Below are 25686 nucleotides of genomic sequence, written 5' to 3'. Positions count from 1 at the left end.
TAACTTAAAACATCACTGCCACATCCCAATGAGGAATGCAGGAAAAAATAGAGTTTCCATGGTTACGAGTACGAGAAAGCTTTTTAAGTTCCAGCTATGTACAACAAATACACTGGAAATACTGGTTTGAATAGAAAATGGTCTATGTACAGAAAACAATACATACAGAGACTGTGTTCAAAGGAGGCCAATAAATGGAAAAATGCTCTGAAAACCGGTTTGTACATTAAAGATTAGCTACATCATTACAGACTTGGCTGGCAGGTGGAAAAAGGTTTGCATAGAACCGAAGTCGGAAGGCCGGCTGGTGGCGAAGGCACTCTGTCTCCGTGTGACTCGGCTCGGCTCGGCTCTCTGTCTCCATTTGAGAAGACTTGGCTCGGCTTGGGCCGGCTCGGAGCGGCACAGTTTCTGACCCACAACCCCTTCCTGGTAACAGCTGGATGCTAATGAGGATCACGTCACTGTCATTCAACCAATTCAAAAAGTGGATTCTCTTCAAAAGTTGAACATTGAATGCTTGGGTATCAAATGTTCTTGTCCATATAAGATATATGTGTTTCCTTGAATGAATGCTCAGTCAGTAAAGTGACTTGGGACTGAACGGACCTGCTGCTGTTAGTGTTGAAGTGCATCTCATAAGGAGCGAGTCACTGACTATTTTAACATCCAACAACCATTGAATTCCCTCTGATTAGAAGAATTCAGCCATGCTACTTCTCTGCACAGATCTGTTAATACATTCTGTTAACAGAATATTGATTGAATAGTTGTCTTGTTCTCACCTACAGGCTACAAACAATGTTAAACATTTCCCTCCTAAACTAGAAGGAAGTCATAAACTACAGTCATATCAAGAGGGAAATTCAGTCAGTCAGCATGAAACACCTCATTAACCTACATCACTCCTCTAGAGCTGCATCACTATCAAACTACATCACTAGTGTAGTGTGATATGACAGTCTGACACTACAGTGTGACAGTCTGACACTACAGTGTGACAGACTGACACTACAGACTGACACTACAGTGTGACAGTCTGACACTACAGTGTGACAGACTGACACTACAGTGTGACAGTCTGACACTACAGTCTGACACTAGAGTCTGACAGACTGACACTACAGTGTGACAGACTGACACTACAGACTGACACTACAGTGTGACAGACTGACACTAGTGTGACAGACTGACACTACAGTGTGACAGACTGACTACAGTGTGACAGACACACTACAGACTGACACTACAGTGTGACAGACTGACTACAGTGTGACAGACTGACACTACAGACTGACACTACAGTCTGACACTAGTGTGACAGACTGACACTACAGACTGACACTACAGTGTGACAGACTGACTACAGTGTGACAGACTGACACTACAGACTGACACTACAGACTTGACACTACAGTGTGACAGACTGACTACAGTGTGACAGACTGACACTACAGACTGACACTACAGTCTGACACTAGTGTGACAGACTGACACTACAGACTGACACTACAGTGTGACAGACTGACACTACAGACTGACACTAAAGACTGACAGTCTGACACTACAGACTGACACTACAGTGTGACAGTCTGACACTACAGTGTGACAGACTGACACTACAGTCTGACAGACTGACACTACAGACGGACACTACAGTGTGACACTAGACAGACTGACAATACAGTGTGACACTGACACTACAGACTGACAGACTGACACTACAATGTGACACTAGACAGACTGACACTACAGTGTGACAGACTGACACTACAGTGTGACAGACTGACACTACAGGGTGACACAGTGGAACTGCTGTCCAGAGGATTGTGGGTAAAGATCAATATATATTCTGAGACCAACCAAACCAAGCCTTCTCAAAGGCACTAAGACTGACCCAGACTGATCCAGGCTGATCCAAACTGACCCAGGCTGATCCAGGCTGACCCCTCCACTAAGCTCCTGGAACACAGTAGTCATCTCTCTCCAGACAGGAGATACAGGTCAGAGGTCAGAGTGCAGACTTCCTGTAGAGACAGTCTGGTTTAGGAGGGGTCAGGCGCTCCTCACTGGCCCCTTCCCCTGTGGTTTCTGGGTTACAAGTGAGGTCTGTCTCAGGTGCAGCATGACTCCTGGGACAGTACGCTGCTCCCTGATTGGCCAGAGCCAGGTCAAGTCTGTGTGGCGGATGCTCTAGGTCGTCCAGGGGGAGGGGCTCCCCGCAATGGGGGCCGTGACGCGCGGCGCCAGGCCGGCTGTGGCTGTACAGGTCCGGCTGTCCGTACGAGAACTCGTACAGGTCCGGGCGGTCCGAGGGCGCCGCGGGTTTCAGCTCTGCGGCGTGACGCTTACGGGAAGTGTGGGGGGGGCGGCTGGGGGGGCAGCAGAACCCTGCAGTGACAGCAGAGAAGGCCGGGCGGGGATCCATCTCCATGCTGACCTCCGGTGGGCAGGGCTCCTTCAGAGTCATGGCCGACAGGCCCATGGCGATATCGGGCATGAACCGGTTAACGACGGGCTCAGGCTTCTAAACGGTAAAACAAAAACAGCATCAGGTAGTGTACATCCTGTCGATCAATACTCATTGATTGGACAAAAGAAGGAACAGAGGGACAGACAGTTCTGGCAGTTAAGTTAAGAGTAAATAAACTCAAATTAGTTAGCAATGGGTTTGTCAAGGTGTTAGTAGTCCACCTTATGAAATAACACGCTGTGGGAAATGTGCTGAACTGGGCTACATTTTAAATGACCAAAGATGAATTTCTACTGGATAGATTCAGCCCCTTGTGTTCGTCCACAGTTGTGTTCATCACAGTTCAGACCAGCAGATCCTGTTACCTACCGCTGGGCTGCGGCCGGCCTGCAGGTCGGGGGGCGCTGGGTAGGCGGGGCTGCCCTGCTGTGGGTGGAGCAGGGTGGAGTTACAGGGATAGGACATGGAGCGTGAGGGCACCTGAGTTGGGAGGCGGGACCTCCAGCTCACCTTAAGGTGGGCATGGCTCGGTGTGGTAGTGGGGTTGTAAGGGGGAGGAGGGGGAGGGAAGGGGGGGTGGAGGTCACTGAGCATGCTCTGTACGGCCGACTGACGCAGCCCTAAGACTGGACTCTCATCCCCAAAACGATCGTCTGGAAAAAACTTGTTTGGATTCTGGAAGACAGGAGCACAGAAACAGTCTGAACAGGAAAGAAAGAAAATATGAAGCTGTGTGGAGAAACAGAATCACTTCTCCTGAGAGTGTTTAACATCTGGAGCATCAGCAAACTAACTAAACTAAACTAACCAAACTAAGTTCAAATGATTTCATTTCCCTACTTTAGTTAGTATCACTCCTTTCCTAGCCTCACCGGTCTGCTTCAACACCGAACTCTACTGAGCCGTCTGAAACCTTTTCTGCTCCTATTATCAGACCCAGGAATTTGCAGTAAAAATGTTAAAATTCTGTGATGGAGTATTGGTTACAGTGATACGAAAAACAGTAAATATTTATTATCCTCCATTATTTATCTATCTATTCATCCATTGCCTCTTTATTTATCTAATTGTGTAGAATGACTTAAACTATTCATACTGATAAAACATTGATTAAACATCCACATAGACAATTTGCATTACTTTTGTGCTTTACACTGTGGTGCAATTTTGTCTGAGGTGCTGACAAGTTTACTGATAAATATGAAATCATGCAGTGTGGAACTTATGAAGAACATGTAGGGGAATATTTTGACAAATAAGTTTCTACCGAACTTTCCCTGGGTTTAACATAGTGACAGTTTTCAAGTGTGCATGTGTGGAGGCGTGGCCACACTGACCCAGCCGTCACTGGGGACACCTGGTGTTGTTGACTCCTCTTATTTAAAAAAGATTCACATGCACAGTCTTGTTCAATGAAATGCATCCTGGTCTGTCATCAGCAGTCTGACCTGCAGCAGCTCCGCAGCAGCGTCCGGCAGGCCGAACTCTCTCAGGACTCGGACCTGCAGCTCGTAGCCGACGGCGGCTCCGTCTCCGCAGTTCAGAGCGACGGCCCGCCGCACCGGCTCGCTGCGCCGGAGATCCTGCAGCCGCCGGATCATCTGCTTCACCAGCGGCAGCCTGGGGACTGAAGGGAGGAGCTGCTTTAGTGTCTCCGGTTTCACCCTTTCTAATGCGATCCACGCAGTCACCTCGACCCAACTTTACCTGGGATCTCATTGGCCACCAAGGAGGGCGGGGTCATCTGATGGCCAGCCATTTGCTGATGGGAGACCATGTGACAGCAGTGTGGGACAGCGTTGTTGACCATGTAGAGAGCATCGGGGACGTTGGACATACGAACCATCCTCGACCCGATCACATCTCTCTGCTCCACCAACAACTCATCCAACACTGCCTGCAGCAACACAGGACACAGTGACAGGCTGAGGGGTGTGTGTGTGTGAGTGTGTGTGTGTGTGTGTGTGTGTGTGTGTGTGTGAAGTAGGAGGAGAAGCGTTGTCATGGACGTTGTCATGCCAACATCTCCATTATATATAAAAAATAGAAGCATCATTAGCAGTATACAGGTTCTGTGTCACTGACCCTCTGCTCAACAGTTTTTAGCGCCCAAACAGATATTCACCCTTGAACATGTCAGCAGTAAAATTTTATGAAACTATTCTGGCTATTGGGCTTTTGATGGATTTTATCCGTGCCATCCCCCGAACTCTGGGTGCTCAACCAATCAGAGTACAGTATGCCGAAACCCACTGCCAGGCACAGAAGCCAACATCCCATCCATTTCCGACTAGATTTTCTGCCATTTTAAATTTTGTCCAAAACTGTTTCTTCGCTGCTCCTCCTACAAACTTTGTCCAATCTTCATCAAATTTGACACACAGCATATCTGGACTGTCCTGCACAAAAGTTATCAAGCAGTTTTTTGATACTCCACACCATTTCGATATAATTGGCTTCCAAATTGTGGTCAAATGTTGTGGGCGGGGCCTATTTTACAAAAAAATTGCATAATTCGCGAACGCCTTGTGCTATCTCAAACAAATTTGGTACACTTGAACAGGTATCTACTCTGAGGTAATGTCCAAAATCATGTGTCATTGCGTCCATAGGGGGCGCTACAGCAACCTTTTAAATTTTAAATGCCCATAACTCTTAATAAAAATATAAAATTTGGCACATCTGTCCTGCACAAAAGCCATCGAGCAGTTTTTTGGTACTCTCTACCGCTTTGATACAATTGTCTTTCAAAATCTTTAGGCGGGGCCTAATATGCAAAAATTGCCATAACTCATGAACCTTAACCAAATTTGTTACACGTGTCCCCCGATTGATTATGAGGAACCGTGCAAAATTTGGTGTCATTTCGCCCATAAGTGGCGCTACATCAACATCATAACTTTAAATGGCCATACACATCCATTGTATTTATCTCAGTCATTGTATAGAGTACAAACTTCATTCAAGTTTCAAAATGCTCAGTATGCCACAGGGATCACACCTGCACATTGACCCATATGACACATTCACCCCAGAGTTCAACAGGTGCTAGGACCCCGCAGCATTGAATTTTGTGGAAGCGTTCCTGCTGGGAATCGAACTCTGGTCTCCTGATTGAGAGTCTGCAGTCTAATGGCGCTTTTCCACCACATGGTACCGGCTCAAATCAACTCGACTCGACTCTACTCGCTTTTGGTAGTACCACTTGGTTTTCCACTGCAGATAGTACCCCCTCAATGTGCCCCCCGCCCCCACAACTGGTTGTCATAGCGACGCCGCAACACCGCATGAAACTGCCGTGACGTCATCTTCAACGCGACACACACAGCAACAATGGAGGATATGGAAGGGATGGTGTTCTTGATTCTCGGTATGTGGCTGTTAGTCACAGCAGCTGAAGGCAGCAAGACAAAAGACTCTCTGGTTGCTCAAAGGCGACGCAAGAGGGTAAGCTAACCGCTAACCTGGTAGCTAACGTTAGCATATATGTCCCGTATCGCGCAATGATGACGATTCTCTCTGACCAATCAGTAGTCTGCAGTGTTTTCACGTCACCTTTTGGTATCGCCTCAGCTCGCTTGGAACCTCGACGGAGGTGCTACCAAAAAAAGTACCAGGTACCAGGTAATATGGTACCTGGTACCTGGTACTTGCCCAATGGAAAACCAAAAAAGGCGAGTAGAGTCGAGTCGAGTTGAGCCGGTACCATGCGGTGGAAAAGCGGCATAACTTTCACCAAGTGACCAGAAGTGTTGAACAGAGCGACTGACATTGTGATCCATAGAGCCACTGCTGTCACACAGCCAAAATAGGTGGAGATGGCAGTGAAGCCTGGAGAGTCTGAACACCATGATGAGAAGAGCAGACAGAACTCTACAGAACTCAACATCTTGGATCGCAGCTTTGACCCGATCAAAGATGCTGCAGATGTCCTTAAGGTGAAGCCACTCAAAGCCTCTTAATGGGAATAAACTTTAGGACTGTGTGCCACAGCTTGGAGCATCTTCACCAAACTGTTCCAGCTGCTTCTGCACACCAGCCTGGAAGGCATTCACCAGCATCCTTGTGATAAGGTGGACATCAGACATCTGTCTTATATAAATACACAGAGAAAATAGTATTCAAACATCTCACATCTTCACTGAGTGGGAGCCTGGGTCCACTTCAGTCTGCATACAAGGCCAACGGAGGTGGAGGATGCCAGTCTGATGCCCTTAGACAGTCTCCAGACAGCTGAGCACAGCTGGTTTTATTCATGGACTTTAAAAACCTCTGCTTTTAACCAGTTCTACCCGAAGGTCCCGCCCCCGCCCCTCCAATGGCGTAGTGAGGAAAAGTCACAGTGGAAGTTGAAGTCTATTTATAGAAGATATGAATGTTATACTGTTTTGAAAACATGGGGTCTTGAGCTTTCAGAATCCATAAACCAATTGTATGTTGTCCAAACTATGTCTGATTACAAAGTATTTTAACAATAATGTACAAATATAAACTTCGCGAATATAAGAGCAAGTTGCGATCAAAAGCGCCGGGATAATTTTCTCATCAGTCTACAATAACATGCTTGGTATCACTGGAAAATAGAAATTCCGAACTTTCCAAGGACCCTAAACGCACCACCATCCGAGCAACACAACTTCCGCCATTTCCGGGGAAACGTAGCAGTCAAACTTCACATTTTACAGTCACACTGACAAAAATCTATGTTCTTGCCAAAATATTTCACCAAGGCTTATGTTATTTTCGCCAAAAACGGCAGATAGTTTAGTTACTCACGTTTTTACCGTCACTTTCTGATCGGGGACTCTCAGCGATCATCCGGGGCTTTTCACCAACCCTTTTAGACCAGACAGGCTGTGGCTCTGTGGCCCTGATTCAATGTCATATATGAATATTGATAAAACTTGATCAATATTCATTGTGTTTATTACTATTTGTATGTTTTTGGGAGATTTCTGTTATTTGTAACATGGCTATATGGAAATAAATAGTATTTTGAAGTAAAATTCCCAGTAAACAGTCAGAAAACACAAAAAGCACAGATGGACACTTATGGTACCCAATTGGCCAAACCATGGAGACCGCCTGAGTATATCTTTATAAATTGTATCATAAATGTTGTATTTTATTGTATTTTCATCAAATTTACAGTTACAGTTGTAGTCAAGGAGTAGGAGAACACATTCAGTTGCATCATTATCCATGGGATCTTGGTTATAATGGTGATATTGCCTTTGAAATTTAGATTATATACTAGGCGAGGATGAAAATCTTATTTTTTCCTTTACTGCATCTCCATTTACTCTGGAATGGTAATAGATATAGGTTCACTTACAATGGGTTCATATTCCTTAGCTTCTTATCTATCAAAGGAGACCAGAACTATGCATATAGGCCTTATGGCTGAGGAGCTATTCCTGATTCATTTTGGGTATGTCATTTTAGGCGTTTTTTCCTGAATTTTGGCTAGGGTCTAATTAATAAAGTTCAGCCAGAGCCTCTGTGATCTGCATGCACTGAATTTATCAATTAAAGAATTTCTTTGCAATCGGCCGCATCTGGAGACAGAGACTGACCAAAGCCTCTCCTTCTCCAGGGTTTCCCATTAATGTATTAAACTGTGGCGCACCGCCACAGCTTAATTTCTGCCGCCACAGTTTCACGTCACTGAGAAAGAAAATGTTGCCATTGTTATTAATAGTTTTACTATTGTTTTTGCGGTCTTTGCCTTCATAAAACTCAGTCTCCTCTCAAGGGGCTGTCCCTCCCCCCTGCTTTGGGAGGTGCTGCTAAACACACCCTCATCCCAATATGTGTGAGATGAGACGCAAACACGTGCATACGCGCAAGCGTTCACACTACAATGATATTGGCACCAAATATTCAGAGAAAACAATGGAGCTTTATCAACGTGCTTTTATTTTACTCGCTCTCTAAAGTAAATAACGACAGAGCCGATGGATTTGGGTTCATGCATTGCCGCAAGAGAGAGGAGCCAGCAGAATCAATAATGCTCTTATACGGAGCTTTCATTACATTATTGTGCTTTGTTTATATGAGAGCTAATTGTACTAATGGCCACCAAGTGAAGCTATTCATTTTTTTACCAGTAGGAGACTCTGCACACCACATCTACTGTGGATCAAAGAGTAAAGTCCCTTGTAGCCCATGTTGAGAGAAACACCTGAACGTCACCGTGGCTAAACGGGTTTCAACAGGCTACTGGAGACACATGTTGTTACCTCCCGGTCATATTATAAAAACATAGGATAATAGCGCATTTGCGGTCAGGTTGGCCAAGATATGGTGCTATTTTGTTTAGCTAACAAAAGTTAGCGATTTAACTAGCTTCCAGGTCAGTAAACTGCCTTACTTTCTTTTCAACATTTTTAGAGGTGATGGTCTTTGTAAATAGCGCCGGGTTCCTCTGGACTTCTGTCATCAGTTCTTCAGCAGCAGCTCCATCACTGCAGTGAACTTATGAATTCTCCCAACCCGTCCTTTGTAGAACTCTATCGAATCACAGAGTGAAAATGCAACGTGACTGTATCCCAACATTCATACAACTCAACCATTATTTTTAGCTGCATACTTACACCCTATTTATTGCTGTATGTTTACACCCTTTAGTTAAACAAAACAGGAGATGATGAGAAACAACCAACATCAGAGATAGCATGGTAATAGTAGAGCAAGAGCGAATTTTTAGGAAAAATATAACTCCACAACATAAATATATGCATTAATCAATAACATAGGCTTGTTTGTATTTATAATATGCAGTCATGAGTGCATTGCTTACAAAAGCACAAAATTACTAATGGCACAAACCCCCCCCCCCCCCCCCCCCCGACCCTCGAAACGCCCTGCCTCCTCTGGTTCTTGCGGTTTGTGTCACCCTACACATTTTTGGAGAGGTGCAGTAAGCTACGGCACCGCAAAGAGCTATGGAGGAGCTACAACACTTCAATGCAGAAGTATAAATTGGCCTTTCGTTACCATGGTGATCTAACCGCCTATAAAGTGAGCTACCATCGCCAGACCGAAGCGCCAGGGTTACGCCCAGAGTTAGCTTGCTAACCCACTAAGCTCGCTTCGTGAGACAGGGCTTAGACTGTGGTTAACACTGGGAATACTGATGGGTAATACTGGTGGGTAATACTGGGAATACTGGTTGGGAACACTGGGAATACTGCTGGGTAATACTGGGAATACTGGTTCCTACCCCGGCTTCCTCGTGGTACGGGGAGAAGAGGCGAGGGCGGATGTAAATCCCAGAGCTTCGCTGCTTCAGCCAGGCGGACGCCTTCCCTCCCTCCGCTGCAGGGAGCATGTCAGCCGGAGGAGTGCTGACCAGTCCGCGCTTCATCTGCAAGGAGACACACAAAGATAACACTGGGAACACTGGATGGTACTACTGGGAACACTGGATGGTAGGCTTGTCGCGGTGGTAAAATTTTTATACCAGTGGTGCTTCCCCCCAGAATACCGTTTACACCGGTATTACCGACTTTCGCCACTAGAGGGACTTGTATGCTTCCTTTTGAGCTGCATATCATCTCTATATATGCACTATATGCACTATATGACAAGATGGCTTTATCACTCAAATTTTAATATTTACAAGAAACAGAAATTCGTAGAAAAGTGCAGTAAGTAAAGTTAGTAAAGTGCAAGGGAGTAACAAATAAATTAAATAAACACTAGGCTATAGGCCCTGCCAATACAAATGTAGCCCACATGAATGAAAATGTACAGACTGGCCAAAGTGGCCATAAGTTAAAGCCCAACACAAATAAAAGGTGAATTAATTAAAATAAATAAACTCACTATTAAACTGTAAGCAGGCCTTAAAGGATAAGGCTGGTGTTTTTTTAATGCATTGCTTACCGTCAACAAATCCTATGAAAATAACAAAATCAGCCAACAAGTCTCGTCCATGTAGCCGGTGCCCAATGAAGCCATGTCCCAGCAGCCATAGAACTCCATTGTATTAAAAAAACGATTAAAAACACGTCAAAGAGCCATGCCGTTGCTCTGGGCAACATATTTCTTCATCGCGATGCACCAGGCCGGCCGAGTTTTTCCTTAAACAACTTAATAAGCCGGCTGTAAACACGTTTGCCATCTCAGGAAAGTAGTTTCGTAGCACAGAAAATAGTCCCCGGCGTAATGAAGAATTTGTTCCCATTTGAATTTGATTTGGTAATAACTACAACAGTCTGACTTTTCCTGCTAACAGTTAAATTTTTAAAGATTTAAAATTGAAACAATGTCTTTGTGAGCTGTATTTAAAGGTTTTTAGCTTACAATTGGAGCCAATGACTTCCGGGTTGATGGCTAAAAACAGTACGCAGGAAGTCAGAAAGTAACGGGAGTAGAGCAAACGCATTGTTGATTTTGTTATTTTCATAGGATTTGTTGACAGTAAACAAATGCATTAAAAAACACCAGCCTTATCCTTTAATGGCAACATTACACAAATGTAGCCTATATGAATTAAAATGTACAGAATGCCTATACATAAAAGCCTAACAAATAAAGGGCAGTAAATAAATTAAATAACTATAAACAGGCTTTAACGGCACATTACGTAAACGAAGCCTATATCAAATGAAGCTTATATCAAATGAGAGTCCGTGCACAGCAGAATGAAATGGCCACTGCAATAGCAATAGCCAACATATTGCTTCTTTTTTCACAGATTTTTAGCCAGAAAGACTAACATGTCTACCTTTTCTGGTTTCAGAAGTGACCTTTGAGGCTTCACAATGTTCCCCGCAGTGCTAAAAACTCTCTCGGATGCGGTGCTTGTTGCGCAAATGCACAGATATTTTCTGGCTATGTTTGCCAGCAGGGGGGTCTTGCACTTTATTTTGCTATTAACAAATATGGATTATTTTTCATTTTGCACTTTCATTGCACTGAAACATTTGTTGAAAACTCAACATTGAGAAAACTTTGAATGTTTGTTAAGGTAACATTTTGCTGAATATGTTTTGAGAAGTTCTATTTAAAAAAAAAAAACATTCTTGTGATATGAAACTCGGCTACCTCAGCAATAAATGTTTTGTTACAGTTGGGAATTGTCTAACTTATTTACATTTCAGCAGTCACTACCTGTATGTGGCTGAACATTGGCTGCACATACTGTACATGTACTTAGTTATTGTAGTAAAATGTATGACTGCCTCTAGGCAACACAACAGTACAGTAAAACATTGCAGCATTGTTTCATGGTATAAATGTTATGCCATGAAACAATTTAATGTCATTAAATTTGCATGGCACATTTTTTAGCAACGGTTACATTACCGAGCTATATCCTTGACAAGTAGGCACACAGTGCATTCCTGATCTCATGACCCCTCCTTTCTCCCACCTGCTCAAAGTTTTCGTCATTGTCCAGTTCATCAACTTCATCATCTTCTTCGCTGTCTCCCTCATTGAATTGTTCATTGTGAGTCTCACAAAAGTTATGCAATACACAGCAGGCAGAGATTATGCGGCTGACAAGGGGTAATGTGTGCCTCATTTTGCACCTCCATCGCCCTTTGAGGCGTCCAAAGCTTCTTTCTACAGTCATCCGTGCCTGACTCAGCCGGTGATTAAAGTTGAGCTGTGCAGCTGTTACCCCTCTGGATTCTGGAAACTGCTTCATAAGCCAGGGGAGTAATGGATAGGCTGAGTCGCCCAGGATGACCAGTGGCACATCTATTCCCTCAAATGTTTCTGTCCATCTTGGTAATAGTCTGTTGTCCTGGCCTCGATCATAAAGCGATGAAAGTGCAAAAACACGGGCGTCATGGACTTTGCCAGGTTGTCCAACATTTATATCCCAAAACTTCATGTTATTGTCTACCACACCTTATAAAATGACTGAATACTGTCCCTTTCGATTGTAGTAGTCTGCCGGTGCATTGGGTGGTGCCTTGATGTTAATGTGTGTACCGTCAATAGCACCAGCAACTTGTGGGAATCTCCACTTGTCATGAAAACCTTGCACAATTGTCCTAAAATCAGCTGCAGAGGGTGTTTTGATGTAGCGTGGTTTCAGAATTACATTTATTGCTGTAACAACTCACTGGGTGATGATGCAACAAGTAGACAAACCAACGCCAAACAGGTGGGAAATAGATCTGTACTCTAGGTTGGTCGCTAGTCTCCACAGACAAACTGCAACTCAAATCTCTACAGGCAGGGGTCTTCTGAACTTTGTGTTCTGACGGATCAAGTAGGGCCAAAGTAAATCACACAAATGCATGAATGTGCCTCTTCTCATCCTGAAGTTCAACAACCATTCTCTGTCAGTCCAGATGTTATTCATGTGTTCCCACCACGCGTGGGAGCGTGGGTGAATCCAGATCCTCCTGTAGTGGAGGAAGAGAGATATATAGACACTCTTATCAGTGTGATGCACAATTCATAAATGATGACGAAGTATTCCGTAGCCAACTACCCTACAGGTAGATTCAAACAGATGGCGAGAAAAGACCGTTAACATATCACGCTTAACGAACACATCTTCGGTTTAACACGTTGACGGTTAGCATGTCATTGTACATGCTCAATATTAGCTCCCTTGTTCTGCTCAGTTGTCTGAAGGCAGCACGTCTTCTTTGCAAAGTGTGAAGCAGTATAGCATTTTCAAGACGTTTCCTCGAAGTGCATTCGGCATTCTGCTGGTACAGTTTTGCCTGGTATATTGCTCAGATAATTACAACAGTTATGAGCAAATGCCAACTCTGCCGTTGCTCCATGTTGCATAGCAATGTGCAGTAGTCCAGAACACAGGACCTTCTTCCTGTATTTACTTTCTTACTCCCGCCCCAGACACATCTGACTAATAAGCAGAGTGAACGTTCTCACGTGGTTTGTAGTGATGCATTTTGGTTCGCTTGGATTTTTCTCCGTGTGAAAAGAAACCGAACCAAGGGGAAAACGCTCCAAGTTTACAAACTCATCAACTGATTCGGACCAGAGCAAACAAACTATAGGTGTGAAAATGCCCTAAATAAGCAATAGCCTAAGCTAGATCTAACAATAAGTTAATACAAATAAAGGCATAGTGGGCTACAGCCTAAATAGGTTAGGGCTGGCCCAAACCATTGGATATTCAAATATATTTGTTGGGCTGAGGTTTGGATACCAAATTGGTATTAGGAAGGCATAATCTATATTTTATCTTATTTTTGTCTTAATTCAACTAATGCTTCAAGTTAAATAGCCACCTGGCACACAGGTGATGGAATGTTTATGTTGCGACTCACGCAGGTAACACACACGCACAAACACACACCATTCAGCCTAAAACGCTGTAGCCCCTAATAGCCAATAGCCATAACCTACCGTTACCAGGGACTGCTGTGGTAGACCCTAGCTCTGTCTGAGCGCTGGCCAGCGCCCGTTTTCTCTGCCAGCTGTGTGAGAAAAGGCCCACAATGGAGCGGAAGACGCCCAGGGCTCGATCTGTCCGCTGTCTCTCATCAGCGATTGCGTTGGTGACCGCAAGGTTTAAATTATGGCCAAAGCAGTTCAGCCACGACCAGTCTAGCTTACGAATGGCAGCCACTATATTGGCCGCATTATCTGTGGTTATGCACGATAATTTAGTCAGATCCAGCTGCCAGTCAGTCAGGGCATCTTGGAGTGCTTCAGCCATGTTGTCTGCGGGGAAAAAGCTTGTCTGAAGGCACTTGGACACAAGCTTCCAATCTTTGGTAATGAAATGGGCTGTGAGGGACATGTATGGTACCATGTTTATACTCGACCACATATCTGTTGTGAGTTGAAAATGTCGGGATTCGGAGATTAACTCTTGTACTTCTTTTCTCACTCGATTGTACATCTCAGGGATGGCCTTTTCTGCTAAATATGTTCAACCTGGTGGCTCGTATTGGCGGTCCAGAGTGTAAAGCATATTTTTGAAAGATTGCATTTCAACTGTACAAAAAGACAGCATCTCTTTGGCGATGTATGTTGTAACTGCATCTGTGCATTCTCTCCATCGTGAACTGTCCTTTGCATACTTCGTTGACCGGGCAAAAGCTCCGGTTATTGTGGGCTGCTGCCCACCGTGTGCAGTTGGTTTTGTACTAGTCTCTCCTCCTTTCGCCGCGGGTCCAAGTTTGGCTGCAATGGCAGCGTGATGCAATCGGAGATGGCAGTGTAAATTCAATGTGTTTCCACCTTTTGCGACCACCCTCTTCAGACAAAGTTTATAAGTTGCTTCATCCACATTTTCGGGTTCTCCATCATCGTTGGCTCGAAATCCAAAGTACTGCCACACTGGGGAAGTCACTTTTTTTTTTTAAACCAAATTTTCTGCCATAATATCATGTAGGCGGCCAGCACTTCTAAAGTTTGGGTAAACGCCTCTGTTACTGCTTGCGCGAGTGACCTGGTCTTATTAGTGACCCGAGGTTACGCTGCATTAATTTGACCACGCCCGCACCACGTGGGCCTCGCGCTAGGCTATTTGTTCGACAAACTGTTTATTTAACACTGTCATTGATCAGTGATCAGCAGCACATTACATAATAGAATTTATTTGTTTAATAATGTTGACATTGAATATGCACTTTTTATTACCTATTATTATTTTTTTTCCCTCAAAATAATGGTATTGACGGTGTGGAGAAAATAACACCGGTGTTGACCCTGGGACCGTATGCCACCGGTAGCACCGCACACCGCGACAAGCCTACTGGATGGTACTACTGGGTACACAGGATGGTACTAACAACTATCTAACTTTTCCTGAATTTCCCCAAGGGGATTAATAAAGTGCTATCTTATCTTATCTTATCTTAACAAACAAAAAGTAAAGCAGAGGCATAAAGAGACTGTACTAGCTTGACCTTCTGCAGATTCAGTGTTTTCCACACAGGTTTAGGTTTGGAGCATTTTACTGTTTTTAAATTTCTTTGATCCGTGAGACGCCGGGGGATTTTGAAAAGCTTGCACACAAAAACACACACACACACACACACACACACACACACACACACACACTGACCGCATCATGGAGCAGCTCACTGTTAGCAGGGAGGATGTGTTGTATTCGGAGATGAGGGAGAAGGGAGGACAGGATCTCCTTCAGCTCCTCCTGGTCCAGATCTCTCCTCTTCACCCCCCGTCTGGTCAGACTGTGGGCCGTTCCACTCAGCAGGTTGGGCTCTGACACACACACACACACACACACAGTGTCAGCGCTAAGCTTACTGTTACCGACAGCTGAAGAGAATGAATGGAGGAGAGTCTCACCACGTTCAGCCATCCTCTTCATCAGCTGCTGCTCCCCCCACTTCACCACACTCCTCAGGACGTCCAGTTCACTGGCCTGCAAAAAACACAAAATATCAACACTGGACTGCAGAAAGCAGCTGGAACCGACAGTATGGAGCACAATGTTACAGTCGAACCAGCACCTTACATCCACTCACTGTGACGGTCTAACACATTAACTCACTGTGACAGTCTAACACATTAACTCACACTGTGACAGTCTAACACATTAACTCACTGTGACGGTCTAACACATTAACTCACTGTGACGGTCTAACACATTAACTCACTGTGACAGTCTAACACATTAACTCACTGTGACAGTCTAACACATTAACTCACTGTGACAGTCTAACACATTAACTCACACTGTGACAGTCTAACACATTAACTCACACTGTGACAGTCTAACACATTAACTCACACTGTGACAGTCTAACACATTAACGCACTGTGACGGTCTAATACATTAACTCACATTGACACATGACTCTTACCTGCAGGTAGTCGGACTGGACGGCAGCCAGCAGCTGCTCCTTGCTCAGCTCATACAGAACATCAGAGTTTGTGACCTGGCTGAACATCTCACACAGGAAGTGCATGGCCTGTCTGTAGACCCATTTAGAGCCATAAGGCTGAGAGCTCCACTTCAATATGGCCGCCAGAGAGTCCAGAGACAGGCTCTCTACCACAATGTCTTCACAACCTGCAGGAGACAAAACACAGCTACACATACACATTCCCACTACTGGGGTCAAGACTGGGATTAGGACTGGAGTTAGGACTGGAGTTAGTTAGGACTGGGATTAGTTGGGACTGGAGTTAGTTGGGACTGGAGTTAGGTGGGACTGGAGTTAGGTGGGACTGAAGTTAGTACAGTTATTCTCAATATAACACTCGTCTGTGATTCAATTCCCAACAATATGCGATAGGGTTTATAAACCTGTCAGGCTGAATGTGACCGAAGCTCTGAAGTGACGGACGCTTCTTTCTTGTTCCCCACTGTGAAGATTTGGTGTTTGCCTAAAATTGTCAAAAGGGTCTGCTACTGTGCAAAACATTGCTATTTTGTTCATTTAAAAATATATGCAAACAAATTTTGTATTAAACCTTAAATAATAGGCAACACAAAGGCAATGTGCACTTTATAATCTCATGCCCAGTGCGCAGGAAAAAAAGACAAAAGACACGCTGTAGCCTAAATTATTACAAATTTTTAAAAATATTTTTAAAACATTAATGTACCATATAGGAGTACTTCTGTAACTTTTTTGAGAATGTAGGCTTACTGTTGCCAAATATTCAAAAATCTCCAACATTTATTTCAGTCACACTGGTTTATGTAGCCTATCCTCTATTTTGTTTACTGACATGGTGATAAATGACTATAATAAGAAAAATCTTGTCATTTATATACTGTACATTTAGTATGGCTCAAATGCACAACAGACCGCTGCCTAGTCCGGCAATATTAGAGGCCACGCTTATGGTTCTGATCTGGCTGTTTCAGATCGGCAACTTGCTGCATGAGCAGCTGCATCTGATCCGACCTTCAGGACAGAAACTACCAGTTTAGCTGAGCCGGAGATTATTTTGTGACAAATAATCGTCAGCTAAAATTTCAATCGGCACAGCCCAACACTCGAATCAGCTCAATAAAAGAAAGAGAAAACAGAAAGTTTGGCTTCATGTTTACTGTGATGGATTCTCTCGCTCTGTGGAAGTTTGTTTTTCATACTGGACAAGAACGAATGAAGGAGGAAAACGAGACTGAGATCTGAACTGTGCTGACTGTGTGCAGAACCATGAGGCCGGACTTAAAAAACATCAGGTTTAAAGTTCCTGTTCCCTCCCTCTCCAAACGGTTTGATAACACATTATGAAGCTGGAGTCGGTCTTACCTTGTGCAAGCATGCTGAACTCCAAGAAGAGGGCGATGTGGTGGAGCTCCATGGCCTCCTCAGTCTGACTCCTCCCCCTTCCTCCGGCGACGAGGGCCTGCACCTCCCCTAAGCTCCCTGCTGATTGGCCTCCTCTCAGCACCAGTCCCAGCTCCACGGTATCGGTGTACATGCAGTGCAGGATGACCCGAGCGTACTTTTTAGGAATGATGGACTCATCCAGAATGATGCGCGTGGGCGTCTGCGGAGCGCGCTCAGTGACCTCCTCCCCGCTGCGGAGGCGCCGTTGCAGGAGGTTGCGGAAGAAAGGCGAGCGGGCGGAGAGGATGGCTTTGTGCGCGCGTAGTTCCTCCTCAGCAGGTTCCTGGATGACTGCACCTCCTCCATGCCTGGCCCCGGCCCCAGCCCCACCTCCGGCCCTGCCCCCAGCCCCGCCTCCGGCCCCACCTCCATCCCCGCCTCCAGCCCCGCTCCCACCTCCAGCCGAGCCCGGACTGAAGGATTCTAGCTGTTCAGAGTCGGACAAAAAACAGAGCAAAGAGTCGAAGTAGCTCATGTGTTCCCACAGGCTTCGCATGTCCTGTTCCAGAGAGTTCGGTGTGCCGAACTCTTCGCTCAGACGCAGCAGCACCTCCATATTGTGGAGTCGAGGGTCGACCTCCGGGCCCAGCTCTCCGCTGTACAGATAGTGCAGCAATGCGGAAAACACGGCCGCGTCCATGCCGGCCCCGCCCACGTCCAGCAGGACCTGCGCCCCGCAGCCCGGTGAAGACGCCAGCAGCGTTTTGAAGAAAGGGCATCGAGCGGCGAGCACAGCGCGGTGCGCCGGGAAGCAGCGGCCCTGGAAGATCAGATCCACATCGGTGCAGAACTTTAGCCGGTAGAGAGACGCCAGGTCTCGCCGCAGGCTGCGGGCGCCGGCCCTCGCCAGGCCGGCCCGCAGGCTGAGCTCCTTCAGAGCCGCCGTGCCTTCGTATTCCTCCACCAGAGCGCCGACATCACGAACCTCCCAACCCCACAGCAGCTCCCTCATCTGCCGGCCGTGGTCCGCCGAGCGGCCGGACTTCCTGCGCTTGATGAAGCGCCTCCGGAGCGTCGCCAGACCGGAGCTTTTCTTCTTCTTGTCCAGCAGCCGGTCGGCGCCTGGTGGCTCCACGCCGTACAGCTTCCCTTCACCGCTGCACTGCGGGCTGGAGGACACACCTGGAAACAAGAGGAAGAAATCTGTGTTTGGTGCAGTGGGTTTGGTGCAGTGGGTTTGGTGGTGCAGTGGGTTCGATGCAGTGGGTTTGGTGGTGCAGTGGGTTTGGTGCAGTGGGTTCGGTGGTGCAGTGGGTTTGGTGCAGTGGGTTTGGTGCAGTGGGTTCAGTGGTGCAGTGGGTTCGGTGGTGCAGTGGGTTCGGTGGTGCAGTGGGTTTGGTGCAGTGTGTTTGGTGCAGTGGGTTTGGTGGTGCAGTGGGTTTGGTGGTGCAGTGGGTTCGGTGGTGCAGTGGGTTAGGTGGTGCAGTGGGTTCGGTGGTGCAGTGGGTTCGGTGGTGCAGTGGGTTCGGTGGTACAGTGGGTTCGGTGGTGCAGTGGGTTTGGTGGTGCAGTGGGTTTGGTGGTACAGTGGGTTTGGTGCAGTGGGTTTGGTGCAGTGGGTTTGGTGCAGTGGGTTTGGTGGTGCAGTGGGTTCGGTGCAGTGGGTTTGGTGGTGCAGTGGGTTCGGTGCAGTGGGTTCGGTGGTGCAGTGGGTTCGGTGGTACAGTGGGTTTGGTGGTGCAGTGGGTTTGGTGCAGTGGGTTTGGTGGTGCAGTGGGTTTGGTGCAGTGGGTTTGGTGGTGCAGTGGGTTCGGTGCAGTGGGTTCGGTGGTGCAGTGGGTTTGGTGCATTGGGTTCGGTGCAGTGGGTTCGGCGGTGCAGTGGGTTCGGTGCAGTGGGTTTGGGTTCGGTGCAGTGGGTTTGGGTTCGGTGCAGTGGGTTTGGGTTCGGTGCAGTGGGTTCGGCGGTGCAGTGGGTTCGGTGCAGTGGGTTTGGGTTCGGTGCAGTGGGTTCGGTGCAGTGGGTTAGGTGGTGCAGTGGGTTCGGTGTAGTGGGTTTGGTGGTGCAGTGGGTTCGGTGGTGCAGTGGGTTCGGTGCAGTGGGTTTGGTGGTGCAGTGGGTTCAGTGCAGTGGGTTTGGCTAGGTTTAACCTGATGGAGAACAGAGCAGCTGACAGAGACAGGTGAGATTTTAGCTGGTTAAATAAAGGTTAAAATAAAATAAAAGGTGTCATTCAGTGTTGAAACGCTTTGAGCAATGTGTGTCAAGAATGTTAATTATTTGGCAGCGACATTCAGACCTAAATAAATAAGGCTGTGTCTATTTTTTCCACACAAATATATATATATATTTTTTTTTATCAAATTAAAAAAATATATACTATGAAAGAACAGAGTACTTCTGTTTCTTTTGTCTGTCAGACAGAAGAAAAATGTACAAACTTTTTTTGTTTGGCTAGTCACTGAACGTTTATTTGTAGAACCCAGATTTCAAAATAGCTGGTTCCACATGGTTCCACTCATTCAATCGACCAGAGAATTTACAGTGAAAGAGTAATGAATAACTAAGATTTGCATTTTGAAGAAAAGAGTCATAGGTACAAGACTATATACATAACAGCCTTACCTCGGTAAAGGACTACAATTCCCACAGTGCTTTACACCACAGCGCCGTTTTTGATCAACCTGGCCGGCTCTGTGATAAAAATGTTTTTGTGCCGGACGGCGACGGACCGAACAGATTCAACAGGAGTTGAAATAACAGTCAGACCACAGCATGTTAGCATCCTGTGCTACAGAGCGGAGCTAGCTACAACTGACAGAAGGAGCCTAACAGCTGTTCGATCGTGTAATTAGTTGGGAGTTGGGGAAGATTATGGGTGTTGTCCATTAGGGGTGCTAGGCCGCCACCCACCTGCACTGTCAAGCTGGAAAACTATTTTTCTTCACATTAAACTTGAGCTTGTAGCCAAACTTGTCAAGTCCAATGTTGCATTTGGTGACAACTTAATAAAACATTCTGTAAATGAAATCTGTCTTATACTGTATTCACTGAATTAGTAATTAGGAACTAGTACTTAGTACTAGGTACGAAACATCATAGTTGCCTCCATTTTGAATAGCCCAGATGGTTATTTGGTTAAAAAAAATACTCTATGTGATAATGAAAACGTAGCCTGTTCATTTAATACGTTATTTATTCCTGAAATGAATCACAGGAGAGAGAAGGATCTGATAAAGGTTTAAAGCTCTGCAGCTCCACCTGGTGGGAGAGAGCAGCAGGAAACTTTACTGTCTGACGATGAAAAAGTTCATTTTTAACACAGAGGCTGATGACAGAAATCTCACACTGGAGCCTTGCTTGATGCAGAAGATAAGCCAACTTGATACAGATCTGTAGTCAACTTGAAGCTGGATGGGAGTTAACATGGACCTGACTCTAACTCTAACCAGCTGTATTTACAAAATGTGCCAAAATTCAAGGGCTTCACCAACTTCTGAGTTGATTGTCTTTCCCAGCAGACTCACCAGAGGTTTGAGTCTGGTTCAGGAGACTCACCAGAGGTTTGAGTCTGGTTCAGGAGACTCACCAGAGGTTTGAGTCTGGTTCAGCCCACAGCGAGGAGAGCAGGAGTGGGGAAGAGAGGAAGCACTGACCCCCATCCTCTTCACATGGAGCGACGGAGCGTCTGATCTGTCATTCTGCTGAAGTCCACTTCAGTCTCTACAGCCAGGAGGGAGAAACATCCTCATTACAGATCACACACACACACACACACACACACCAAATCCATCCCTCTTCAAAGTGAAGTGGTTAAGAGAGTTTTGAGTTGAGCTTTACTGTCACTGTAAGGTTAAATCCATACAAACCATGGGGGGGGTCCATGGAAAACAGTAATAAAGTTTAATCTGAATTGTAAGCAGTAGAAACAACACATGACAAGCTAACAACAGCTATTTAATATTGCTACCGGACAGCGTAACTCATAGTATTATAACATTTTGTTAGATGACGGACTACTGTAATAATATAACTGTAATAACTATAATACCAACCAGAGACGCTGATGGAAACCTCAGTACCAGAGCAGAGAGCTAACGTTAGCTGCTGCTAACAGTCAGTAAGTTAGCGGTAGATAGAAGCTTGTGTCTTTAGCCAAAGTTACTATAATGCATTCAGACAGAGCAGCTAGCAGCAGCTAGCAGCAGCTAGCTAAACTGACAACAACCGACAGACTGAGTTTAGCAGAGTGAGTCTGACCCGGTGACGACACACTGGTCTGGTGAAGTAACGTTACCGTTATACTGGCTGTAACACTGTGAGCAGTGTCACCGTTAAGTTAACTGGCTGCACAACTTCAAGTTAGCACCGTGACGCTCAGTGGAAACCTGAACTGAACTTCTGACTCCGCTGAAGTTCGCTGTCCGGCTGAAACCCGCTCGGAACAGAATCCAGATTCAGCGTCACTAACATTTCTGTCTTGTGTTTGACTCCAGATCCAGCCGCTCCTCCTGTGGGAAGATCAACTCAGTCTGCAGCTAGCTACAGCTAGCATTAGCCAGCCAGCTACTTCAGTTTGTTAGCTGGCTGAGAGAGTGCGCAGGCGCAGATAGGGTGTCAGGGACGCTGTGTTCTGAGCTCCATCTAGCGGTTAGACAGCAGAACAGCAGCTGAAAGAGTCCAGTCAACTCTCTCTCTCTCTCTCTCTCTCTCTCTCTCTCTCTCTCTCTCTCTCTCTCTCTGTGTGCAGCTGTGTGTGTGTGCATGTGTGCAGCTGTGTGTGTGTGTGTGTGTGTGTGTGTGTGTGGTTGGTCACTGTCCCTCAGAGTGTGGCAGGCAGAAACAATCTGCTGCCAGTGTGCTGTTCTCTCTGTATTCCCCTAACAGGATCGCTATTCTGCTTTCATTTGTCATGTTATCACGCACACTCTTTAAAACACACACATTAAGAAAAGTGACTTTATGAGACTTTGAGCAGGACAGTCTGCTGCTCTCTCTCTCTTTCTCTCTCTCTCTGTCTGCTGCTCTCTCTGCTGGCCTGAAAGACATGACAGACTGTCCTTCCTGGAGATGTAGAGATGTTGGAAAAACATGTGGATAGGTGTCAGCAGACGCGTCGTGTTCCTCAGCAGCTGGTCGTCTGCTAGTTTACACTGTTGCTATAGAGTAAGCTTCAGTCCAAAGGCCGACTGTGTCAGATCCTACCGATGTACTGTACAACAAGGTTCTTGCCTGAGGAACAACTTCCTTTTCTAATCTGATCTCTAAATGTGGAGCCTAACTGATGGTGTCCAAGGCAACAGCAGATTAGTCAGACAGGAGGTCTGGCCTGTCAGAAGAAAGTCCTTTCATCTGCAGAGGAAATCCAATCAGCCGGTTTTGTTCCTGCAGGACCAGCTGCTGGCCACTCTGTCACGTCTGCTTCTGACACACTTTGTGGTAATGACCAAAGTTATCACAGCGCTGATATTGACAAAACACACTGAATTTGTTGAGTGAGATTCAATCTGACTCCAAAGCAAAGCAATCCATTCTGCCTGTCTATCAATCCATAGAAACAACCTGGGAACTGTCAACAAACAGGGAGGGAACCAAACAGAACAGCAGAAGAGATCTGGGGGTGAGATATTCTGTTAGGAGAACACACTGAGAGTTTGACTGGATGGAGAACACACTGAGAGTTTGACTGGATGGAGAACACACTGAGTTTGACTGGATGGAGAACACACTGAGAGTTTGACTGGATGGAGAACACACTGAGTTTGACTGGATGGAGAACACACTGAGTTTGACTGAATGGAGAACACACTGAGTTTGACTGGAGCATCAACATGCTCCGTCTCCTGAAGCTAACAGTGACTGTCCATCTTCAGTTCACCTGAAACAGGATCACAGAGGCTTTGTGTTTTACTGCATCAGTAATCCTGGTTCACCTCAGGGATCTTACTGTTTATTCTGTTGTTTCCGCTCCACCTCGTTATCAACATTCAATCAGCCGGACCTTCCTGTAGTTTCTAACAGTTTATTTCCAGGTTATTTTCCTTTGGGAGTTTTTCCTTGTTCTTATTGAGGGTGTAATGTTGGGGGAATGTTTTCATTTATTGTTTCATAATGTGGCTTTGTGAAGCCTTTTGAGACTGAAACTGTATAAGGGCTAAACTCAGGACCTGGACCAGGTGTTTGACCAGAAGACTTCAGGTGAGACCTGAACTGCCGCTCAGTAAATCTTCTGTCCAAAACTCAGACTTCTGAAGCAGAAATCACTTCAGCAGATTTCAGACAGTATCTGGCAGCTGTATACATAGTGACTGATTAGTGGCTCTGGCCCATTGGCTGCTCTGTGACTCCCCCCCCCCCACCCCCCCGGAGACCAGGGATGTGCTTCGTCTCACAGATCAGCTCAGATCAGCTCGGTCCTACAGATCAGATCTCGGTCTTATGGGGGTTCTGAGGATCCTGAGCGGCTCCGCGGCTCTGACCCGGTCCAAGATGATCCTGAAGGACAGGAGGTCCGGCATCTACAGCAAACCTCCGAAGGACAAGATCGGAGCTGGGGTGAGTCTCTGGATTAGAGATCAGATACTGACAGAGAAGAAACTGTTTGTGTTGGATGGAAGCTTCCATCAGTTCTTCAGTCTGGGACTTAAAGAAGTTCAGTGTCACTCTGGAACTCTATAAGTTTATACTACTAAAGTCTTCTATAAGTTTATACTACTATAGTTTTATATACACGTTTATACTACTATAGTCTTCTATAAGTTTATACTACTGTAGTCTTATATAAATATACTACTATAGTCTTATAAAAGTATACTACTACAGTTGTCTATAAGTATAGTGATATAGTATTCTATAAGTATACTAGTACAGTCTTCTATAAAACTAGATGTTAAAAATCAGATTAACAAAAACTAGATTTTAACCCTGAATCTAAGTGTGTTCAAATTCAGATTAACCCAGACTAAGTGTGTTAAAACTCAGATTAACCCAGACTATTGGCTCCTACTGCTGTTTGACTCTCCTGTCTCTCTCTCACAGCAAAGCTTCCTCATCATGTCTGTTTTTGCGGCGGCCATGTTGGCCCCGGCTGCCTGGATCCTGCACCACCTACCAGAATATCGCCAACGACCTCGCCCAACGCCGAAGGCCTGAGCACTAACTTTCATCTTCCTTCATCTTCCTCACACCAATAATGTCATAAATCTGTAATAGATATAAAACATATCTGTAATCTGTCATATATCTGTGATAAATGTAAACCATGCACAATAAATAAGGAGCTGCAGCTGCAGGAGGATATGTGATAATAATGGCATCATTAATAAATGAAGTCTCTTCACTTCTCTAATGTTCTTCTGCTTTCATCGATGAATAAATCCAAATAACACACACACACACACACACACACACTCTAGGGGTGTGCAGAGATTTTCTTATTTGTATTTGTAAATGTGTTTGTTCAACAAACCAAATTATTTGTATTTGTATCTGTATTCAGTTAAAGCCAGAAGTGGGTGGGGCTTAAACTGGACGTGGGTGTAGCTTAGATCACAAAAACCTCCCAGGGGGTGAAGTAACAAAAATTAAATAGATGTGATGAAAAGGCTTCTGAATTGAGAAATTGAGTTATACATTTTCAAGTGATTTGATAAATCCAAAGAAAATTAGAAGTGATTTAATAAAAACAGTAATTTTAAAATAAATCTTTTATTACCACTTTATGTCATTCATCAAATCATTTAAAACAAATCAAAAACAAAAAATCCATTTTTGGTTTACAGTGAACCCAAGAAGAGTGGATGGGACAAAAAACAGACACATTTAGAGGTGATGAAAATGAATGTGAATTGAAAAACAGTGTGACAGACAACCTGCTGTACTGAACAGACTCAGACAGACAGGGATTCAAACCAACAACCTGCTGTACTGAACAGACTCAGACAGACAGACAGGGATTCAAACCAACAACCTGCTGTACTGAACAGACTCAGACAGACAGGGATT

The 25686-nt window shown here is 45.4% G+C and overlaps 2 protein-coding genes across 2 annotated transcripts; one reads left to right on the top strand and one right to left on the bottom strand.

The window, feature by feature from the left end:
- Nucleotides 1-1503: 1503 nt before the first annotated feature.
- Nucleotides 1504-21399, bottom strand: LOC139914604 (BTB/POZ domain-containing protein 7-like). The gene is made up of 10 exons (XM_078289866.1): nt 21272-21399; nt 17662-18864; nt 16258-16466; nt 15740-15815; nt 15492-15652; nt 9699-9842; nt 4181-4370; nt 3922-4100; nt 2843-3148; nt 1504-2527 (listed from the first exon to the last, which is right to left on the bottom strand). Exons 1-10 carry the CDS (start codon nt 21342-21344, stop codon nt 2012-2014), a joined length of 3057 nt encoding a protein of 1018 aa, XP_078145992.1. The 5' UTR covers nt 21345-21399; the 3' UTR covers nt 1504-2011.
- Nucleotides 21400-24061: 2662 nt separating this feature from the next.
- LOC139914610 (cytochrome c oxidase subunit 8A, mitochondrial-like) lies at nt 24062-25034 on the top strand. Its single transcript, XM_071902971.2, has 2 exons — nt 24062-24237; nt 24721-25034. The coding sequence occupies exons 1-2, from the start codon at nt 24121-24123 to the stop codon at nt 24832-24834; spliced, it is 231 nt and encodes a 76-aa protein (XP_071759072.1). The 5' UTR covers nt 24062-24120; the 3' UTR covers nt 24835-25034.
- Nucleotides 25035-25686: the final 652 nt, after the last annotated feature.

This window comes from Centroberyx gerrardi, chromosome 18 (genome assembly GCF_048128805.1).
Source record: "Centroberyx gerrardi isolate f3 chromosome 18, fCenGer3.hap1.cur.20231027, whole genome shotgun sequence".
NCBI lineage: Eukaryota > Metazoa > Chordata > Actinopteri > Beryciformes > Berycidae > Centroberyx > Centroberyx gerrardi.
This window is presented reverse-complemented; position numbering and strand designations above follow the sequence as displayed.